Here is an 18,992-nt window from a genome sequence, read left to right as displayed (position 1 = left end):
GTAGGTGCTTTGTAAATGTGTTAGGGTGAATTGGGTTGGAATTTCGCACCACAGGAAAAAAGCTCTTGCTTTGCTTAAAGGAATACAATTGGTATGATTTTCATAATGCTTCTATACTAAGATTTGTAGAACGTGTTGCTCTTTGTTAAAAAAAATGAGTTACTATTTATACAGAGCTTTGTAAACCTTATGGTCCAGCTTCAGGCATTCTCAAAACTTTTTTTGTCTCATGGAATCCCTTTGGTAGTCCAAAGAATCTCCTCAGTGGACTTAATAGTTGACTAGTTTCATCATAGAATTGTCTCTATAGACAGGAAGATTTCAACCAACCATGAGGCCAGTCTGATAATTGCAGTAATTTGGACTTGACTAGCATTTGGAGAGATCAGTAACAACTACAATGTGATATAAAGCTCTTTGTGATTTCTATTGGAGACAAAATACAACACTATTAATGCTACTGTACTTTGTCACCTACATTCATAATTAGAGGATGTGGCCTATTTCAGTTAGAGATTTGGTGAAAATAAAGATTTCCTTTGTTTCCCCATCCAAGTTCAATGTTAAGAACACACAAATAAAGATGGATAGTTTCTCTCCCCCACTTCCTTCAGTCTTGCACCTCATTTTTAAAAAACAAATCTTTCTTTCACTGTCACTTTAACAAAGAAATACAGCTAAACAAAATAAAACATTGGCCATGTTTGACATTGTCTATCTCATTCCTCACCTGTAGTCTGCTACTTCTAAATAAGATATACTTGTCCCGCTGCCAGTCCTGTGAAGTCAAGTTGACAGTGTCCTGGGTCTTTCAGGATTGTTTTCCTCATGTCACTGTGATCACTATATATATTGTTTTGTTTATTCTGTTTACCTAACTATGTATCAGTCTGTACAAACTTCCCTAAGTTTCTCTGAACTTTTTATATTCTTTGTTTCTTATGGTACAATTATATTTCTTTATTACACCATGAAGCATAGTTTGTGCAGACATTCCTCAAGCAGTGGGCACCCATTTGGGGACCTCATTTTGGGGGGAGGGGAACCTCATCTTAGTATGGTGGCCACATTTGTTATTCTCACTATTGACAGGTATAACTCTTTGGATAATAGCAGTGTAATACCCCCACCCTTTTGGAACACTTTTTTTTTTTGTTTAAACTAAAATAATGTAGATCCTATAGCCAAAGTGTAGCAGGAAGCATTGGATATTATTAGCCTCATTTCTTTGTTTTTCATCTGAACTTACCAATTGTTAGCTTTATTTAATGCCCTTGAAAAACATTGTGATTCTTAATTTACAGAAATTTAGGCTACCCTTGGAGGCTGACTTCACAGCCATCAATGTACATGGTGCTTTTTACTGTAGCTTTCTAGTCCGAGGTGCTGTGTATGTCAATCCTCGGAGATGTGATTTAAAAGAATGGGGCACGATTGTACATGTCACATGACCACTATTGGAAAACCAGCTCAATCCAGGATTAGCATGGTGTCATAGTCTGAATATGTAGGGCCACCACAATTTACAGTTGTGATGATTGTCATGAGACCATTATTTTATCTCAGCCCACATTATTTTACATCTATTAATCAAAGTGTCCTCCTTTCCTGGGATCGCTTTCGAAAAAGTTGGCTAATTTTAATCAAATTTGGTGTTATGCTAAAATATATACTTAACTTCCATTTGTAAATTCATTAGTCAGCTTCAAACCAGTTGTTTTCTGTTTTTTTTTTTATGGATATAATTTCTCTAATTACACTAAATAAAGTGCATGTCATCACCTGTGTCATCTTAGACACCTCTCTCATTTAACTCTCATTTCTAGTCCTTTACCAATTCTTGCCAATTCTTCCCCCACAACATCTCTTATAGACTTTCTCTATTCCTTAATTATCAGCCTAGCACTGCTTCTCTATCAGTTCTTGCCTGGGCTATTGCAATAGTTTCTTTGCTTCAAGTCACTGCTCTTTTCTCTCTATCCTTTACACAGCTAGGTGCCAAAGAACTTTTTATAAATGTAGGTTTGAGGACTTCCCTGCTTGGTGTAAAAGTTAAAATTAATGTCAATAATACAATGTTATATTTAAGAGGTTTATTAATGATCATTAGAAATAAAGGAATAAAGGGATACAAAAATAAACCGCGTGCCCATGGCTAATCAGCCAGTCCAAAATCTCAAATACCACCACCATGCTCACCAACAGGAAGCCAGAGAGAGCCCAAGCAGGACCACCCACTGAATTTATTCCTTGTCTACAGGAAGTACATAATGACAGGAAGTCAGTGCGCTCCTGGGAAATGTAGTTCTTTTTTTAGGGTAGCAGATTTTCAATTATGCATTGGTAAGTTGCAGTGGTTCCCCATAGCCTATAGAGGTTTAGAATTTAGAATAGAAATTCCTCTAAAAGTCTTTCACAACCTGAACTCAGTCTGTCTTTCCAGTCTTCTTAAACATTGTTTCCTTACACATTTTTCTTTGGTCTTGTCACCCTGGAATATCTTCTTGTTGCACCTCATATGTGATGTACCATCTTCTGTATTTGGGGCTCTGCATAACCAAGCTGATGGATCTCCTTACTTGGAGTGTTCTCTCTTTCTCCTTTGCATCCTAGAATACCTGCTTTTCTTTAAGGTTTAGTTCAAGTGCTGCTTCTCCAAGAGACTTTCCATGGTACATCTTGCCCCCTGCTGTTGGTGTGTCCATTCTGAGGTGATGTTCCATCTATTCACTATGTGGGCTTCATAGACTGATTCATGTACATTATCACTTCATTTAGAATGAAAGCCACTTGGGGGCAGGGGCTTTTTGGGCTTTCTTTTTCTTATATCCCCAGTGCATTGCCTTCCTGTGTTAAAACTCTTTAATCCTTTTTGATTAATTAATAAAAGAGCTAGAGCTGGAAAGGCCCTTCAAAGCCATCGGTTCCTGTCTTATACAACATCTACACGGTTGGAGTTCAGGGAGATTAAATTACTTGCCCAAGATCATCAAGTTAATGATCATCAGTAGTGAGATTTGAACACAGGTCTCTGACTCCAGACCCAGCATTCTTTTCACTTTGCCAGGTTGCCTCCAGTGTAGAACCAAGGAAATGCTGATGTGTTTTTTTGCCTCCTCCATTTTTTTAGGCACCACAACAAAGGAAAAATGAATCCCCAAGCCTAGAACTAAATTGAATATAAATATATAGATATATTCGTACACACATATAACATGTCTCTGTATGATTGTTATATGTGTGTATAGTAGTGAGATAAACCTATGTAGACAGCTAAGTGGTATAGATAGAGTGGTGAGGCCTGGCATCAGGAAGAATGGGATTCAGATCCAGCATCAGACATTTATGCTGGCTGTGTGACTCAACAAGTCACTTAACTGTTGTCTGCTTCCCTTTTGTCTATAAAATGGGAATAATGATGGGACCTTCCTCCCTGGATGTTGTGAGGATAAAGTGGAATAATATTTGTAAAATAGTTTATAAACCATAAAAATATTATATATAAATTCTAGCTAATTTCATTATACTCATCGACTTCCTTTCCTTTACCTTTTTTTTTAAAGCCCTTACCTTCTGCCTTAGAATCATTACTGTTGGTTCCAAGGCAGAAGAATGGTAAGGGCTAGGCAAGTAGAGTTAAATGACTTGCCCAGGGTCACACAGCTAGGTAGGGTCTGAGGTCATATTTGAACTCAGGACTTCTTGTCTCTGGGCCTGGCTCTCAATCCACTGAGCTACCCAGCTGCCCCCTTCTTTACCTTCTTGATAATGCTGTAAGGTAGTATCAGTTTTAGTCAGTCTGATAGTTGTATAATCATCCAAATTTCAAATCTGTAGCCTTTTTTCATTCAAAGCTATTTTATATTCCCAGTTACATGTAATAATAATTTTCAACATGTACTTTCTGAAATTATAAGATCATCTCCCTTTCCCCCCTCAGGATGGTGAGCAATTTTATCTGGGCTCTACATGTATGCAATCTTTTTTAAGAAACACCATAGTTATGCCTCTGTTTTCTAATAAAATTCAGAAGAAGTACTAGATGAATGCTTTTTAAAGTATTCAGCACTATCTTGTTAAAAACATGAAATATTTACTTTTTAGTACTTTAATAGTTCTTTCTTCTGTACTTCCTTTGATCTATTTCTCCCTTCTTAAACCTTCCACTGTTATAATGCAATCCATGGTAACTCTTCTTTATACTGTCTTTAGAGTCAGAGGATTTAAGTAAAATCTCATCTCTTGATTGAGGAAAGATCCTGTCTGAGTTTGCATGTGCATGTGTAATAATAAGTCTCCTTCCTTTAAGTGATTTGTGATTTCCTCTTAACCTGGCTAAACAGAAAATTCTATACCATATCGACTTTGTGTGGTGTTGGATAAGTCCTCAGCTTTTCAGCTGTAAAATTAAGGATTAGACTAGATGGCTTCAGTGGTGCCTTCTAATGCCATAGCAATGATCTATGGTTCCAAACTGTTAGCAATATTTGACTAACTAAAGTCTTCACTGAAAGTTGCAGTTTCACTATAATGACATTTTACTGTCAGGAAACGACTTGGAGTTCTTGTTCAGGAAAACCCTAATGGGTCAAATGACTGAATCCATACAGAACTATTAAAGGAGGAAATTAGAATTTAGATTTGGTGTACTTTGTGTAAGATTGCTTAGATTATGAATTAAGGTGAAGTTATTTTGGCCTTTCCCAAGCTTGTAGAGATATGCCAATGTGCCCCCTAGGTATTCTTAGATATGTAAGGCAACTGACCATGTGTTTGTGCCTCTCAAATAAACAAAAACCTCTCAGTGAGGATTTTTATCTAATAATATGTTTGAAAGGTATTGCTCAATTATTCACTAAGCCTTTATTAAGTACCTACTATGTACAAAGACAAAAAATAACTAGTATTTTAAATTACTCATAAAATTATTCACATTGTATTGTACTCTGTTTTGAAGAGTACTTTGCATGTTATTTAATGTCCTCATAATCTGTGAAATAGATGTTGCTTTTCCCTTTATTTCAGAAGAGGATATTGAGGCTGAGAGAGGTTAATTGACTTTGCCAAGGTTACACTTACAAAGTAGTAAGTGTCTGAGGTAAATTTTTGAACTCGGGTGTTTCTGACTCTAGGACAAGTTCTTTATTTACTGTGCCCATCTACATGTTTCAATAAGATAGTTTTTGCCCTTGAGCTCACTGATTTCATCAGGTTGGCTTGAGTTTTTTCCTCCTTGTTCTCTGGGAATCCATTCAAAAACCTTTTAGTGTGGTGTTACTGACTCCAATTTCCATTCAGATTTAGCTATCTAGGCTATTGTTTTTATGACTTGGGGAATGCAGAACAAATAAACTGAATCTGTTTGCATGTTGTTTTGAAGTGCCTTATGGTGTAGCATATAACCTCCATATATATATATATATATATATATATATATATATATATATATATATATATATATATATATATATATATCCTCCAAACATATTTGAACCATCAATCTTAGAGATGTGTGAATAATGTCCAAAAAATTAATAGAACTACATATACATTAGTCTTGCTTACAGATTGCTTTGGAGTTGCTTGATTTTTTTTACAGGTATGTTTATGATTCTTTCAAAATGGATTTGGGTAGAAAAACAGATCGTGGAAGTGCGAGGACCAGCTGGAAGCCCAGGAAGTTTTTATACTTTTTTTTAAACTCAGGAGTATATTAGAAGCAAAAAGCCTATGCCTAATTGTTATTCTGGCCTTGCTTTCAGGTAAAAAATTACTCTTGAGGCTCATATTTTGGAATAGATTTGCTTCCTGCCATTTATGATTGCAGTAGGCATCCAAGTTATCCGCACTTTGATCTGTTTTCCTCTTTGGTTTGGCCCTGGTGGCAGCAAATACTGTTCAGGGCTCATATTTTGGGAAAAATAGCCAACTGATTTGTTGTCACTTAATATTCAGTATGTGGCCATCTTCAACTCTTAGAAAAGGAAAGGGTTAGAAATTGAGTAATAAAATGTAATTTGATAGTAGCCTCCTTTCTAGTTTCTACCTTGCTTTATAGTTGATGGTTGTTCTTTTTTTTTTTGTTTGTTTTATTTTGTTTTTGTTTTCTCTTAATTGTTCTGGACTCAAAATATGTCCTGTGGAACTTTTTAATCTAAGATAGGCTACAATAGAGTGAAAAAGGGCATACAACTGAGACTCAAGAGTTCTGGGTTCTAAGCCCATCTCTGCTACCAACTAGTTGGATTAGCAAGTCACTTCACCTCCAGTCTCAAGATTCTCATCCAATATAATATATGAGATCATTTTTTTAACCCTTCCTTCCATCTTACAATCGATGCTAAGTATTGATTCCAAAGCAGAAGAGTCACACAGCTATAAAGTGTCTTAATACCAGGTTTGACCCCAAGACCTCCCATTTCCAGGCTTGATCCTTTTTCACTGAGCCAGTTAGACGTCCCTGAGATGGTCAATGATGTTCCAGTTCTTTGATTCTGCCTCCTATGTTATATACGAATTTATAGTGTGTCAGTTGATAGAAAAAGTGAGCTTTTCTTGTGTAGCTTCCAAAATGTTTTAATCCATTACTTATTTTTCAAGTAACAAGCATTTCCTTTTGTTCCTCCTCCATTTAAATGAAAAAAATAAAAGCAAAACCTGTCTAATAAATAGTCAAGCAAGACAAATCCTTGCAATGCCCATGCTTGAAGAATTGTATGTCTCATTCGGCATCTTGAATCAGTTTTCTTAACTTTCTAAATATATGCTGACCCCTGTAGCATGAGAATAACTTGGAAGTAAGGAAACTTTTCCCTGATGAGAGAAGGAAAGAACTAGTTCCTTGGTCATTCTGAGGTGGGGGAAGAGATCTGCTGGTTTTCTTAGCATACTTGATGTGTGTTGACTTTGCTGTATTTTCTTTTTCAGAATGTGCTTCATGAGAGATTGAATGTTACTATATATTGGTACCCACCAAATATTTAAAATTAATAGCCAGCACCTGCAGTATTTATTTGTTAGATGATTGGGGTAGGGCCCTTTGCAATTGCCTGTTGGCAGGTCTCCCTGCCACAGCTCTTCCCTACATACTCCCCATAGCTGTCAAAATTGTCTTCCTAAAAGTCTATTAACTGAATCAATACCAATGGCTCCTATTTACCTCCAGAATCAACTTTAAAGTCTCTTGTTTAGGTTTTAAATCCCTTTGTAACCTTACCATTTCCTACATTCCCCACCCCCTACCTGCCTCCTTTTGTGTCTTATCTCTTCCTTTAGATTGTAAGCTCTTTGAGGGCAAGGATTGTTTTCTTTAATAATTGTATCCCCAGCACCTAGCACAGTGCCTGTCCCATAGTAGGTGGTTAATAAAAGTTCTTCTTTTGGATTGGATTGGATTTCTAGACCTCTTGTATCATGCACCCTCTCACTAAATCTGTAGAGCAGTGAAAGGGATCTCTTTGCTGATTTGAAACTCTCTGATTCTGGACATTTACCCTGCCCTATCCCTCATGGCTAAAATGATCTCTCTTTTCATCTTTACCACTTGCCTTCCTTCAAATCCTGTCTAAAACCCTTCTTTAAAAAAAAAAATGTCAAATTTTTTTCATTACAAATTCTCTCCCCCTCAGTACCCTTACTCAAAGAAAAACAAAACCCATTCCAAATATGTATATATAGTTATTGGTGTGTATTTTTATTTTTGGATTTTGGTTTTATATGAGTATTCTCTCACAACATGATCAACATGGAAATATGTTTTGCATAATAATACCCAGATCAAATTGCTTACCATCTCAGGGGAGGGGGAGGAATGGGAGTGAGGGAGTTTGGATCTTATAATTTCAGAAAACTTATTATGTGTAATTGGGAAAGTAAGATATTTAAAAAAACATAGTCATACAGAACAAATCCCCACATTAGCCATGTTCCAAAAACAAAAACACAAAAAAGGCAAGAAACAGAAAGGGAAGAAATATCGTTCAAGCTGTACTGGATTTATCTATCTGGAGGTAGATAGCATGTTTCATCATAAGCCCTTTGGAATTCTGGAGGATTGTTATGTTAATCAGAGTTACAAGATTACAGTCATTTATATTAATTGTCCTCTTGATTTTGCTCATTTCATGTTGCATCAGGTCATCCAAGTCTTCTTAGATTTTTCTAAAACCATCCCCTTCCTCATTTCTTAGAGCATAGTAGTATTCCATCATGTTCATATACCATAACTTGTTGAGCCATTTCCAAGTTCATGGAAACTCTTGTTTCCAATTCTTTGGTACTACAAAAAGAGTGCTATAAATATTTCTGTACACCAGAGCCCTTTTCCTCTTTATTTGATTCTCTTTGGGATACAAATCAAGTAATAGTGTTTTTGAGTCAAAGATTAAACACAGTTTAACAGTAAAGTCTCCCGTTCTTTCTGAAGACTTTCCAAAGTCTTCCTTAATCTTAGTGGCTTCCCTTTGAAATAATGTCCAGTTACCCTATTTATACAGAATTGTTTTTGGGTGGTCTCTCCTTTAGAGTGTAAGCTCCTGGAGAGCAGGGATTCTCTTTTGACTGCCTTTAAATATTTGATAAGGGGGCAGCTGGGTAGCTCAGTGGATTGAGAGCCAGACCTAGAGATGGGAGGTCCTAGGTTCAAATCTGACCTCAGCCACTTCCCAACTGTGTGACCTTGGGCAAGTTACTTAATTCCCATTTCCTAGCCCTTACCACTCTTCTGCCTTGGAACCAATACACAGTATTGATTCCAAGGCAGAAGGTAAGTGTTTTAAAAAATATATACTTGGTGACTTGCCTATGCTTCTCTGTTTTCTTTTTATATGAATTTGAACAGTCAGGTCTGAGAATAGGGCATAGTAATGAGTAGGTAATATTTTCAATATTTCAGAAAGCCACTGAAGTAAACCTAGGGCAGATTATCAGTTGTGTTTTTGCTTTTTGGAGAATTTATTAGTTTGAGTTCCTCATAGTCTAGACATCATGCTAAATATTTGCCTCTTACATCAGTTAGTAAGGTTTTGCTAACAGACTAATAATCTGAAATTTTAAAATGTGTGTGCATGAATGTATGCTTTATTGATGTTTTCTGCTTTTACATCATATTAATTTTCCACACCTACCCTTGGATTTGAACCATTCCTAGTTACAGTATGAAGCATTTTCAGCAAAAATATTGAAGGCCAAAACCCTGTCTGGTTAGTGAGTGTATTAATATTTTGATCTAGTAGTCCCTTACCTTTCTTCTGAGACAGAGAGAAAAACATACATTATCAAGTTTTCTACATTAGCTTCATTATAAATTTTTTTCATAACTCAAAGTTCAACTTAATCATTATATTTGTTCTCATTTCTACTTATTTTGCTTTGCATCTGCATCCATCATTTTTTTGGTATCCAGTAGAATTCTAAAATAAGCTTCCTATACATTGAAATAATAGAAGCAAATGCCTGTGGTTATCATGTATTGATTATATTCAGCTATTGGGGACAGTTTGTAATATTGTTTTCAGAAGGTTGACTGAGGCATAGAAACTGTTTCTCTACCATCTTGGGGGGATGCTGGAGTTTAGCAATTGAGTAGACAGGTTTGCTCTGTTTTTCTTGTTTGTGTCTACCAAATCTTGAGTTATTTGTTTTACCATTGATGGCTTGTATCACTGAAAACAAATGTTTACAAAAAATACAAATTTTAAATATTTAAAATTAAGATATTTAAATGTTTAATTAAAATTTTCTTTTTCTTTAAGCATTTTAATTTCTTTAAATATGTTTTTTTCTAGAAGATGAAAAAGCGAAACATGAAGTTTCCTCTTGGACTGTGGAAGGAGATATTAACACAGATCCATGGGCAGGTTATCGATACACTGGTAAACTTAGACCACATTATCCACTGGTGAGTAAATAAAGAAATATTTCAATTTTAAGTAACAACTACCTGTTACGAGAAAAATTCAGTACGATATTTTATAAGATTGAAATCCCTGTGCTTTTTTTTTTTTTTGAGGGGACTACTTTAGCTGTCTCAGCACTTGAAAATAGTTCTGATTTTTACATTACATAGTTTTCCATGTATCCTTCCTTTCTTCCCCTTCTGGAGGATTTTTTGTTTTTCAATTTAAAAGGAAGAGAAAAAAGTAATTGTCTTATTAACTTTCTTAAAATAACTTATTGATCTTTTTTACAACACTCAGATTTCTTCCTTTGTTCTTCTTCGAGAACTGTCCATTAATGCTATTTTTTGAAATAAAAAAGAAGACAAAAATTCAGTAAACATATTATTACCTTTTATTGTTTCATGAGTTCTCCTTAAATAGTTTTTTTCCTAGGCTATAATAGCCAAATGAACTAGAGCTTTGATATCCAAATATTAGCATTTTCTATTCAGTTTTTATAAAGCAATTTCATTTTCTATGACAAACCAAGTGATTATAGACATACTTCTTTTAAATGATTTTAAAGGATCTTTGGTCCTTTCTTGTTTGCAGTAGAATAATAAGCAATGTGAAAGACACAGAATGGCTAATCCTCCCCCCCCCCCCCAATAATTTTTTTCTTTTTCTTATCCTGAATGGATTGAGGAAAGAATTGGTGTGTATGTGGCCATGAACAGTACTGCCTGTGCTTGTTGTATATGTTGACATTGCTCCTTAACAGCATGGAGTAGGAAGCAGAGAACTGAATTTGGAGTCAGGCACCAGTCTTCCAGTACAGCCTCTGGTGGTATGAGCTTGGGCAAGCCATTCAATCTCTGTGAAATGGGGATGACTGGACTTGCTCTACTCATATTATAAGGTTGTTGTGAGCAAAGAGGTTTGTAACAGACAAGCAGGACAAGTATAGAGTTTGTTATTGACTTTTTTGAAAAGAAAGCAAAGTTTTCCATAGAATCCTCTTTTATGTCTTTTGATTGTGTCTGTGTCTGGATCCTTCCTTCCCCACTCCCCACCCTCCAAGTTATATTTTATCTTCGGGGGAAAAAAATCCCTTCCACCTCCAAAGTGTTTTGAAAGCCTCTAAGTGTAATATGAAGAATTATTATTATTAGTTATCTCCTCTTTTTTTCTACAACTTAAGTTGTCAATATCAGGAAAGAGAAATTTGGCATCGTAACCAAATAATAATGATGCATTAAATAAAATTTTGGAATAAAAAACTTTTCAGTAATGGCTTATTCAAATAATAAATATTCATCTTATTTTAAACTTATTTCTGTTCTGCACTTTGATGTTTCTTAGATGCCAACAAGACCTGTGCCAAGTTATATTCAAAGACCTGATTATGCTGATCATCCTTTAGGTAATTCCAATTACATATCTATTTAGTCTTTGTATTTATTTGGTGACTTCCACTAACAACGGGAATTTATTTTGCTTGTGGTTTCTTTCTTGTCTCCTAATCTAAAAATACCCAAATTTCATTGCCTAATTCAATTCCTTATTTCATTTTATAATCCTCATTTATCATGTGAACTTTTGTTTTGCTTTGCCTGATAGCATGTGCAACTTAAACTTTTTTGGATGATTCAGAATAAATTTTGTTCTAGTTTCATTTTTATTCTGTGTATGCCTTTGCTTTTTGGATGAGTTTCTTGTAAGCAATAGATTTTAGGGTTTTATTTTCTTAGCCAATCTGTTATTCTCTTTCATTTTATTGGATTATTTAATCCATTCACATTTAAAAATATGAGTGTTAATATTATATTTTCTTCCCTTTGGGTTTTTTCCCTGGAGTTAGAATTTTTTTGTCCCACTTCATTTTTAAGGCAATACTTTGATCCTCCAATTATTTTTTCTTAATCTCCTTTAATGTAATCCTGTTCTCATAAGAGCACTATTTTATTTTGAAATTAAGAATTGAAAAAAAATAATTTTCTGCCCCTGCCCCTTTTTCTTTCCCATGATTCTCAATACAGGATCTAGGAAAAATCTTCCAGTTTAAAAATATGATTATGCAATTAGTACATCTATACCTGGCATCATAGAATAGGCAGTGTGATATAAGAGAAAACACTGGGACTAGGTTCAGATTTAGAGTCTGCTACTTAGTATTTGTGTGGCCCTGGAAAAACTAACCACTGTGAGACTCCACTCTTCTTTCAGTAATATGAAGATGTTTGCTTAAAGAATTTCTGAAGCCGGGGCTCTCAAACTGAAATTAGTAAACTTAAAAAAAAATCAACCTGTATTTCAATTTAATTGATTTCCTTTGCCTCTTATTATTTTACTTTATTTTTTTTAAGAAATATTACTATAAGAAGTCTATAGGCTTTGCCAGACTGTCAAAGTAGTCTGTTAACAAAAAAAGGTAAGAATATTAACTCTAAAACCACTTCAATGTCTAGATCCTCAGCTATATTTTGGATTATTTCAAATTCTAAACCATTGTCAGGAAATAGCTAGCAAATATCTATTAAACCCCTACTGTGTGTTAGGCACTGTGCTGAGCTCCAGAGATACAAAGAAAGCACCACCCCTCAAACAAACAAGCAAACAAACAAGTTCCTGCTCTCAAGGAACTTGTCTTCTAGTTAAGCTTTTAAAAATAACTGTTTCCAGAGAATAAGGATCATATGTAAATAAAAAATAAATAATGTGGGTTTTTTTGATATCTTAAGGATGAACTTTATCAAAGAACTAGTTTGACCTCATATATTATGAGCTCCAGATGGAACAGGGACAGGCAAGGAGGGATCAAAACCACAAACTTAGTCTGGACAAGAAGAGGAAAGACCAGTAGTGAGTTGAATTGAAGGGGTTTTGTTGGCCTAAGGAAGGACAAAATTACCTCATCTGAAGGGCTGATGAGTTCTGTGAGCCCAGTTAGACCAGTTTCTAAGTGTCAGGAAGTCAGGAGAGTCAGGGAAGCTCTAAAATAGCATTAGCTACTCTGAGGATCAATCAGGATTATGGCTTCTGTTCCCAAGGCATCTGTTGCTTTCTATTGTTTTTGTTTTTGTTGCAAAAACTGGAAGGGTGCATGTGCTCAGGAAGAGGCAGAGCCCTTTGAGGATACTAGGAGCTCTGTTACATATGGGGAGACTAGGACTTTAGAGAAGTTCTTTTATACTTTTTAGGAGATCGCACTTAAATGTATAGTGCAGGATTTTTCTCCAATGTTTTCAGTCTTTTGAAAACATGATAGATGGTAATTAATTTGGTAAGGCAGTCTATAAATACACTTTGCTGAGAAAGAATAAAACTTGATTCTTTTCATTTTTTTAGGCAGAATCCTTTTTGTTTTAGGAAAGGTTGGTTTTTTTTTTTTTAAACAATTTCACTTTAAGTAGAATTGAGTTTTTGCAAATGGATGACTAGGGGATAGCTTTGGTATTGTGGTATGGGTTAGAAATGCGAAGTTGCATTTATTTTAACTCTATAGTTGTATCGGTTAAGACTGCTTGCACATTGCCAAAGCAGTATGTAGAAGAGTAGAAAAATGCTGTTGGATGGATTATGTGATTGAGTACAAACTTAAGGGGTGGAAAAAAAGAATTAGTATGTAAAAATGTGGGCCAAGAAGATTACTTATATTAAGTCATCAGAGATGATTTTAAAATGCAATATGACTTCACAAAGACAGATTAATTAAAATACTGTTAGTCATTTTATTTTTTTAAGTATGATAGTGTCTTGAATAAAGCAGTAATGGGGATGAGACTTAATGAATAGCTAAAAGTGTATTGGTTTATTGGTTATTTCTAGCTTTAATACATTTACATAATTTGCTATGGATAGTCCTTTTTTCACAGTGCAAAGATGAAAAATTCAATCTAGCTTCTCATAAAATTACAAAATCTAAATGAATGAGATTTTATTGTAATGTCACCAGTGGCATTGCTGTGTCAATCACTACATATCTGCTCTCCTTCCAGTTGTGTATTGGTTTTATGTTTCTTTTTAGGAATGTCTGAATCTGAACAGGCTCTCAAAGGTACTTCTCAAATAAAAATACTTTCCTCTGAAGATTTAGAAGGCATGCGGTTAGTGTGTAGGGTAAGATTTTTTTTCTTTTTTTATTGGTTTTGATATGTTGAAGCAATAATATAGGAAGTCAGTTCGTTATGGAGTTTTATGAAGCATCAAGAGTTGCATTATAAGATTGTGGCTCTTAGATATAGTAAGATGGAAGACATTAACTAAGAATACTATATAATGATTGAATGCATATGCTCTTCCCTATCTTACTTGGTAGTGTGTTATTTTTAAATACAAATATCAGTTAATCTGGCATGGTCCTTTTTTCTCTAATCCTTTGTATTTTGAAATAATGAATAAAATCTTATACCTCATCATTTTATTATTATATAATTTAGTATAACAAAACTTAATAAGGCTTTTTTATTTGGAGGACCTTTTTATCTGATTTCAGACCTATTTGCTCTTTCCAAAGTTAACAATGTCCTTTTAATTGTTCAACCTGGTGCCCTTTTCTCAGTCCTTACCCGCTTTTAACTTCTCTGCAGTTTTTGGTACTTTTGACCACCTTCCTTCTACATACTCTTTTCCCTTTCATGACACTGTCTACTGTTTTTCATCCCGCATGATTGCTGCTGAGTCACCATTTCCTGCCACTTAACCAGGCTATCTCTCAAGGCTTTCCTCTGGGTCCTTTTCACTTTTGTCTATTCCTTTTGTTGATCTCAACAGTTTATACTTTTGGACTTGATCTCTACTGAGTATTAGTCTGACATCATCAGCTGTTTGATGGCCAGCCACCTAACTGCATCTCAAAGTCAACATGCCCAAAGTCAAATCTGATATCTTCTTTCCTAAAACTGTTTCCTCACTTCCCTGCTTCTTTTAAGGATATCACCTTCCTTCTAGTCACCCATGTTCTCAACCTCTCAACCATCCTTGACTTATGCCCCATATTTAATCAGGTGCTAAGTCTTTGCATTTCTATATTCTCATCTCTCCCCTTCTCAGTCAAATAGCCACTAACATAATTTATCCTCAAAAACATTCATCTATCCAAAGCACAGGTTTGACTATTTCACTTATTTGTCCAACAATTTTCTGTAGGTCCCATTCTCTCTGGAACAAAATACAAAGTCTTTTGAGAGTTTGATTTTTTACTCTGCTGTACTTATTTCATATTCCAGTAGTCTCTTTATCCACTTAGTATTCTGTCCAGAATAGCTAGCCCGCTCCAGCTGCCTGGAATGAACTCCCTCCTGACTTTTGCCTCTTAAAATTCTTAGCTTGATTCAAGGTTCATTTGCATGCTACTTCCTCTAAGAAGTCCTTCCTCATTTCTCTAGTTAGAGCAATCAGTTTCTCCCTTCTCAAAGTAAATTTACATATGTGTGTAAATGTAATATTCATTCTATTAGAATGTAAGCTCCTTGTGAGCAGGGAAAAATTTTCCTTTTATTTTTATATCTCTGTAGCACCTAGCACAGTGCCTTGCGTGTTGTATGTGCTTAATAAATATTTGTTGAAGTAAATTGTTGAGGGATAAAAATCATATTAATGTTTGGGTATACAATGAATATATTGCATTACATCATCTGTTCTTATAGTTAATGTGCCTATTAGTCCGGGTAGAGTAATGTATACTTAATGTGTTATACTAGAAGAACTCACATATAGTATTACTCATATCAGAAATGACTTTCTGAGATGATTGCTCTGTAGATTATCTATTTTTCTAGGCATGTAAATATTTTTTTTAAATTTGATTATCAACTTTTTAGTGTCTAGTTTGTTTCAGGACACTCACAAACACAATTAGAGACATAATCTCTAGTAATAAATATATCATTTTGCTTTTAAAAATATACTACTTGAATTAGTTTCAGAAAGAGTAATGAACTTAAAATTAAATCTTAAATTAATGTTTCCCAATGAAGATGAAAATTAGTCTTCCCTTTTCTTTACAAAATCTTAAGGCAGAGTGAAAGGGATATCATTTTTATTTCTGTTGCATCATTCTAAATGTGCTCTTGATGATTCCTACAGCTTGCAAGGGAAGTGTTGGATGTTGCTGCAATGATGGTTAAACCAGGTGTAACTACTGAAGAAATAGACCATGCTGTCCATTTAGTAAGTCAGCTTTACTTTTTTACAGTAAAGTTTGTCGTCGTCTTTTTTCTAAATCCTAGTTAGATGTAACATGAAAGTTATATAACCTTTAAAATGTCAGAGAATGTAAAACCCAGTGGAATTACTCATTGGCTGAGGGGGAGGGGGCATGAATCATGTAACCATGGAAAACTATTCTAAATCAATTAATGAAATAAACAATTTTTAATTAAAAAAAAAGAAAAAAATGTCAGAGAGCTGAAATAATTCAAAATAGGTTTTGACTAATTGTTGGCATTAAGCTTTCACAAATTGTATGTTTTGAGACCTTAAAAATCATCCTCTTATCACTATCTTAAATAAAGATAGTCAGCTATAAAGTAGGATATCCTCAAATAAAAATAAAGCTACCTAACCATGACAGAAGAGGGTACTTCAGCTTCAGGAATATCATGGAAACTGCAGGTTTTTCAGTTTAGCTTCATTTGTTGTGTCATTGTAAACATTGTAACCCACTATATATAATTTTTTTAACGGGTTAAAGTTTATTGTATTCCTGTTTTTAAAGAAGTAAGCTCATCTCTGGTTTTGAAATTTTAGTTGAAAAGAAGTTGAATGGTCAGGTTAAGTACCTCTCTCCTTTTCATCTGAAAGAGCTTCTTAATCAGGATCTGGGTTCACATCCTACCTCTTCTATTTACTAACTCTGTGACCTTGGAAAAGCGTCTCTTTATCTCGTACCTCAAATTCTTTATCTGTAAAATGAGAGGGCTGGACTACAGTGGCTCTAAGGTCATCCTTTCCAGGTCTAGAGCTGTGACATTTTACAATGTAACAATAAGTAGGGTGATAAAATGTCTTTTAGAGATGACTTTATAGTGGTTTCTTATGTGGTTTTTTACATGCTTACCTTCAAGAAACCTTCCCCATTCAATGAATTCATGATTCATGGCTCTAACATTTATCTAAAGATATATCACAGTGATATATCACTCTTATTTTCCAGACTGTGAAAATCACCATAGGATCTTCTGCCTGATGACTTTCTTTTTTGATTCTGTCATTCTGAATTCATGACTATATATATAGTTAAGATTAAAATTTTAGTTCCTAGTAGTAAAAGTATTTTTACTTTTTAGAGGTTTATTAAAGATTAAGAAATAAAGAAAAATACAAAAATAAGAAAGCACGTGCCTAGGCACAGAGGCCATTCATAGCCACTTACTCTACATCTTGAGAGACACGAGTGTTTGGAAGTGCAAGCAGGAAGAAGAAAACTCAGTAGGCTTTACAGGATCTCAGTGAGATTAGAGAGCATTTCGGGAACTAGAGCAAGGACTTCTGGGGATTGAAGTCCGGGGTTCAAATCTCAATTTTTATGAGACAGAGACAGAGAGAGAGAGAGAATGTTTTAATATTGCTTTTGTTGCCAATGTATTCTTTCCCCTTCCATGCCCTAAATAACCAACAAATGACCAATCTTGCAGTTATATAAGGCTTTCACTGCCAATAGCTGTCCAGCTCTGCAAAGAGGCAGAGATGCAGCCTTCTAACTCTTCTTTGGAGCCCATCTTGGTCAGTTGGCATTTTATATCTTTTGGCTTTAATTGTTCTGTTGTTGTTATCTACTTTTTCATCATTGTAGTCACGGTGATTGTTCTCCTGAATCTGTTTTATAACCTTTTATATCAGATTATATTTTTTTTTAACCCTAGCCTTCCATCTTAGAATTAATACTAAGTATTGGTACCAAGGCAGAAGAGTGGTAAGGGCTAGGCAATGGAACTTGCCTGGGGTCACACAGGTAGGAAGTATCTGAGGCCAGATTTGAACCTAGAACCTCCCATCTCTAGGCCTGGCTCCTAATCCACTGAGCCATCCAGCTGCCCCCTCTAAAAATATTTTCAAAATCCACCATCAGTTTTTAAAAACGTAAATGGTTTAGATTGGGATTTTGTGGGGTTGTTTTTGGTTATTCTGAACTTGACAAATGCTCTCCCTCCTCCATTCTACTTACTAATGTCTTTGTTTTCCTTTAAGTCCCAATTAATATCTCATCTTTTATTGAAAGTCTTCTCCAACCTCTCTTAATTATAGTGTCTTCCCTTTGTTAATAATTTCCTATTTATCCCATGTTTATATTATATATATATGTTTGCCTGTTTTTTCTTTCATTAGATAATGATCTACTTTGAAGACAGGGTTTGCCTTTTGCATATTTTTGTGTCCCCAGCACTTAGCATAGTACCTAGCATATAATAGCTCTTTAATAAATGTTTATTGGTTTACAAACATCAAAAATCTCATTTTTATTTCTGACAATGTAATAGTATTCCATTCCATTAATATTATAATATTGTAAGGGGGAGAAAAGGAGTTTTTATAAAAGATTGAACTGGATTATTTAAGAGTAGGAATTTAATTAATTCCAAAGAGATTTATTTTCAATTTATTTACAAAATATAGAAAGAGTGAAGTAAGAAATCAGAGAAAGGATAGGGTAAGATATCTAGCCTCAGCACTAAGTATTTTGCTCCAACCCCTGGCTCAACCCAGGCAGGGGAGTTTAGTCCTTAGCCTGAGAGGCCTTGGCTTTTGAGCTAAGGGCCCAATGCAGGGAACCTCTCTCAAGAGGATAGGTGTCTCTCCTGAGGCTAATCTCTTCAGAAAATCCAAGAAAGGAGTCAGCTCTTTTCACTCAACCATGTGTTAGTCCAAAATGTTCACCAAGAACAGACTCACCAATTCAGGGTCTCAGGTCCAGTCAGCAGATTCTTCACCAACCTCCAACTTGAACTCAGAACTCCAGAAGAAGCTGGAGTTCTTTCTAAAAATCTATCCCTAGAAGATCTCTCAACATCTCTCCATAAGAAGTTATAACTCCCTTTTAAAGACACTTTCTTTTGTGGCACTTCCTGTGTCTTCTTTTATTTTTACATGGACAAATCATGAGCTTTGCTTAGT

At 34.9% G+C, this 18,992-nt stretch overlaps 1 protein-coding gene across 1 annotated transcript in view; it reads left to right on the top strand.

Annotated features, from left to right (window-relative positions):
• Nucleotides 1-18,992, top strand: part of METAP1 (methionyl aminopeptidase 1) — a 68,968-nt gene that overhangs the window by 29,461 nt on the left and 20,515 nt on the right. Inside the window, exons 3-6 of the mRNA XM_001364086.5 lie at nt 9,786-9,898; nt 11,241-11,301; nt 13,906-13,997; nt 15,966-16,049. Coding sequence (XP_001364123.1) covers nt 9,786-9,898; nt 11,241-11,301; nt 13,906-13,997; nt 15,966-16,049 — 350 coding nt within the window. The remainder of the gene's footprint in view (nt 1-9,785; nt 9,899-11,240; nt 11,302-13,905; nt 13,998-15,965; nt 16,050-18,992) is intronic.

This window comes from Monodelphis domestica, chromosome 6 (genome assembly GCF_027887165.1).
Source record: "Monodelphis domestica isolate mMonDom1 chromosome 6, mMonDom1.pri, whole genome shotgun sequence".
Lineage (NCBI taxonomy): Eukaryota > Metazoa > Chordata > Mammalia > Didelphimorphia > Didelphidae > Monodelphis > Monodelphis domestica.
This window is presented reverse-complemented; position numbering and strand designations above follow the sequence as displayed.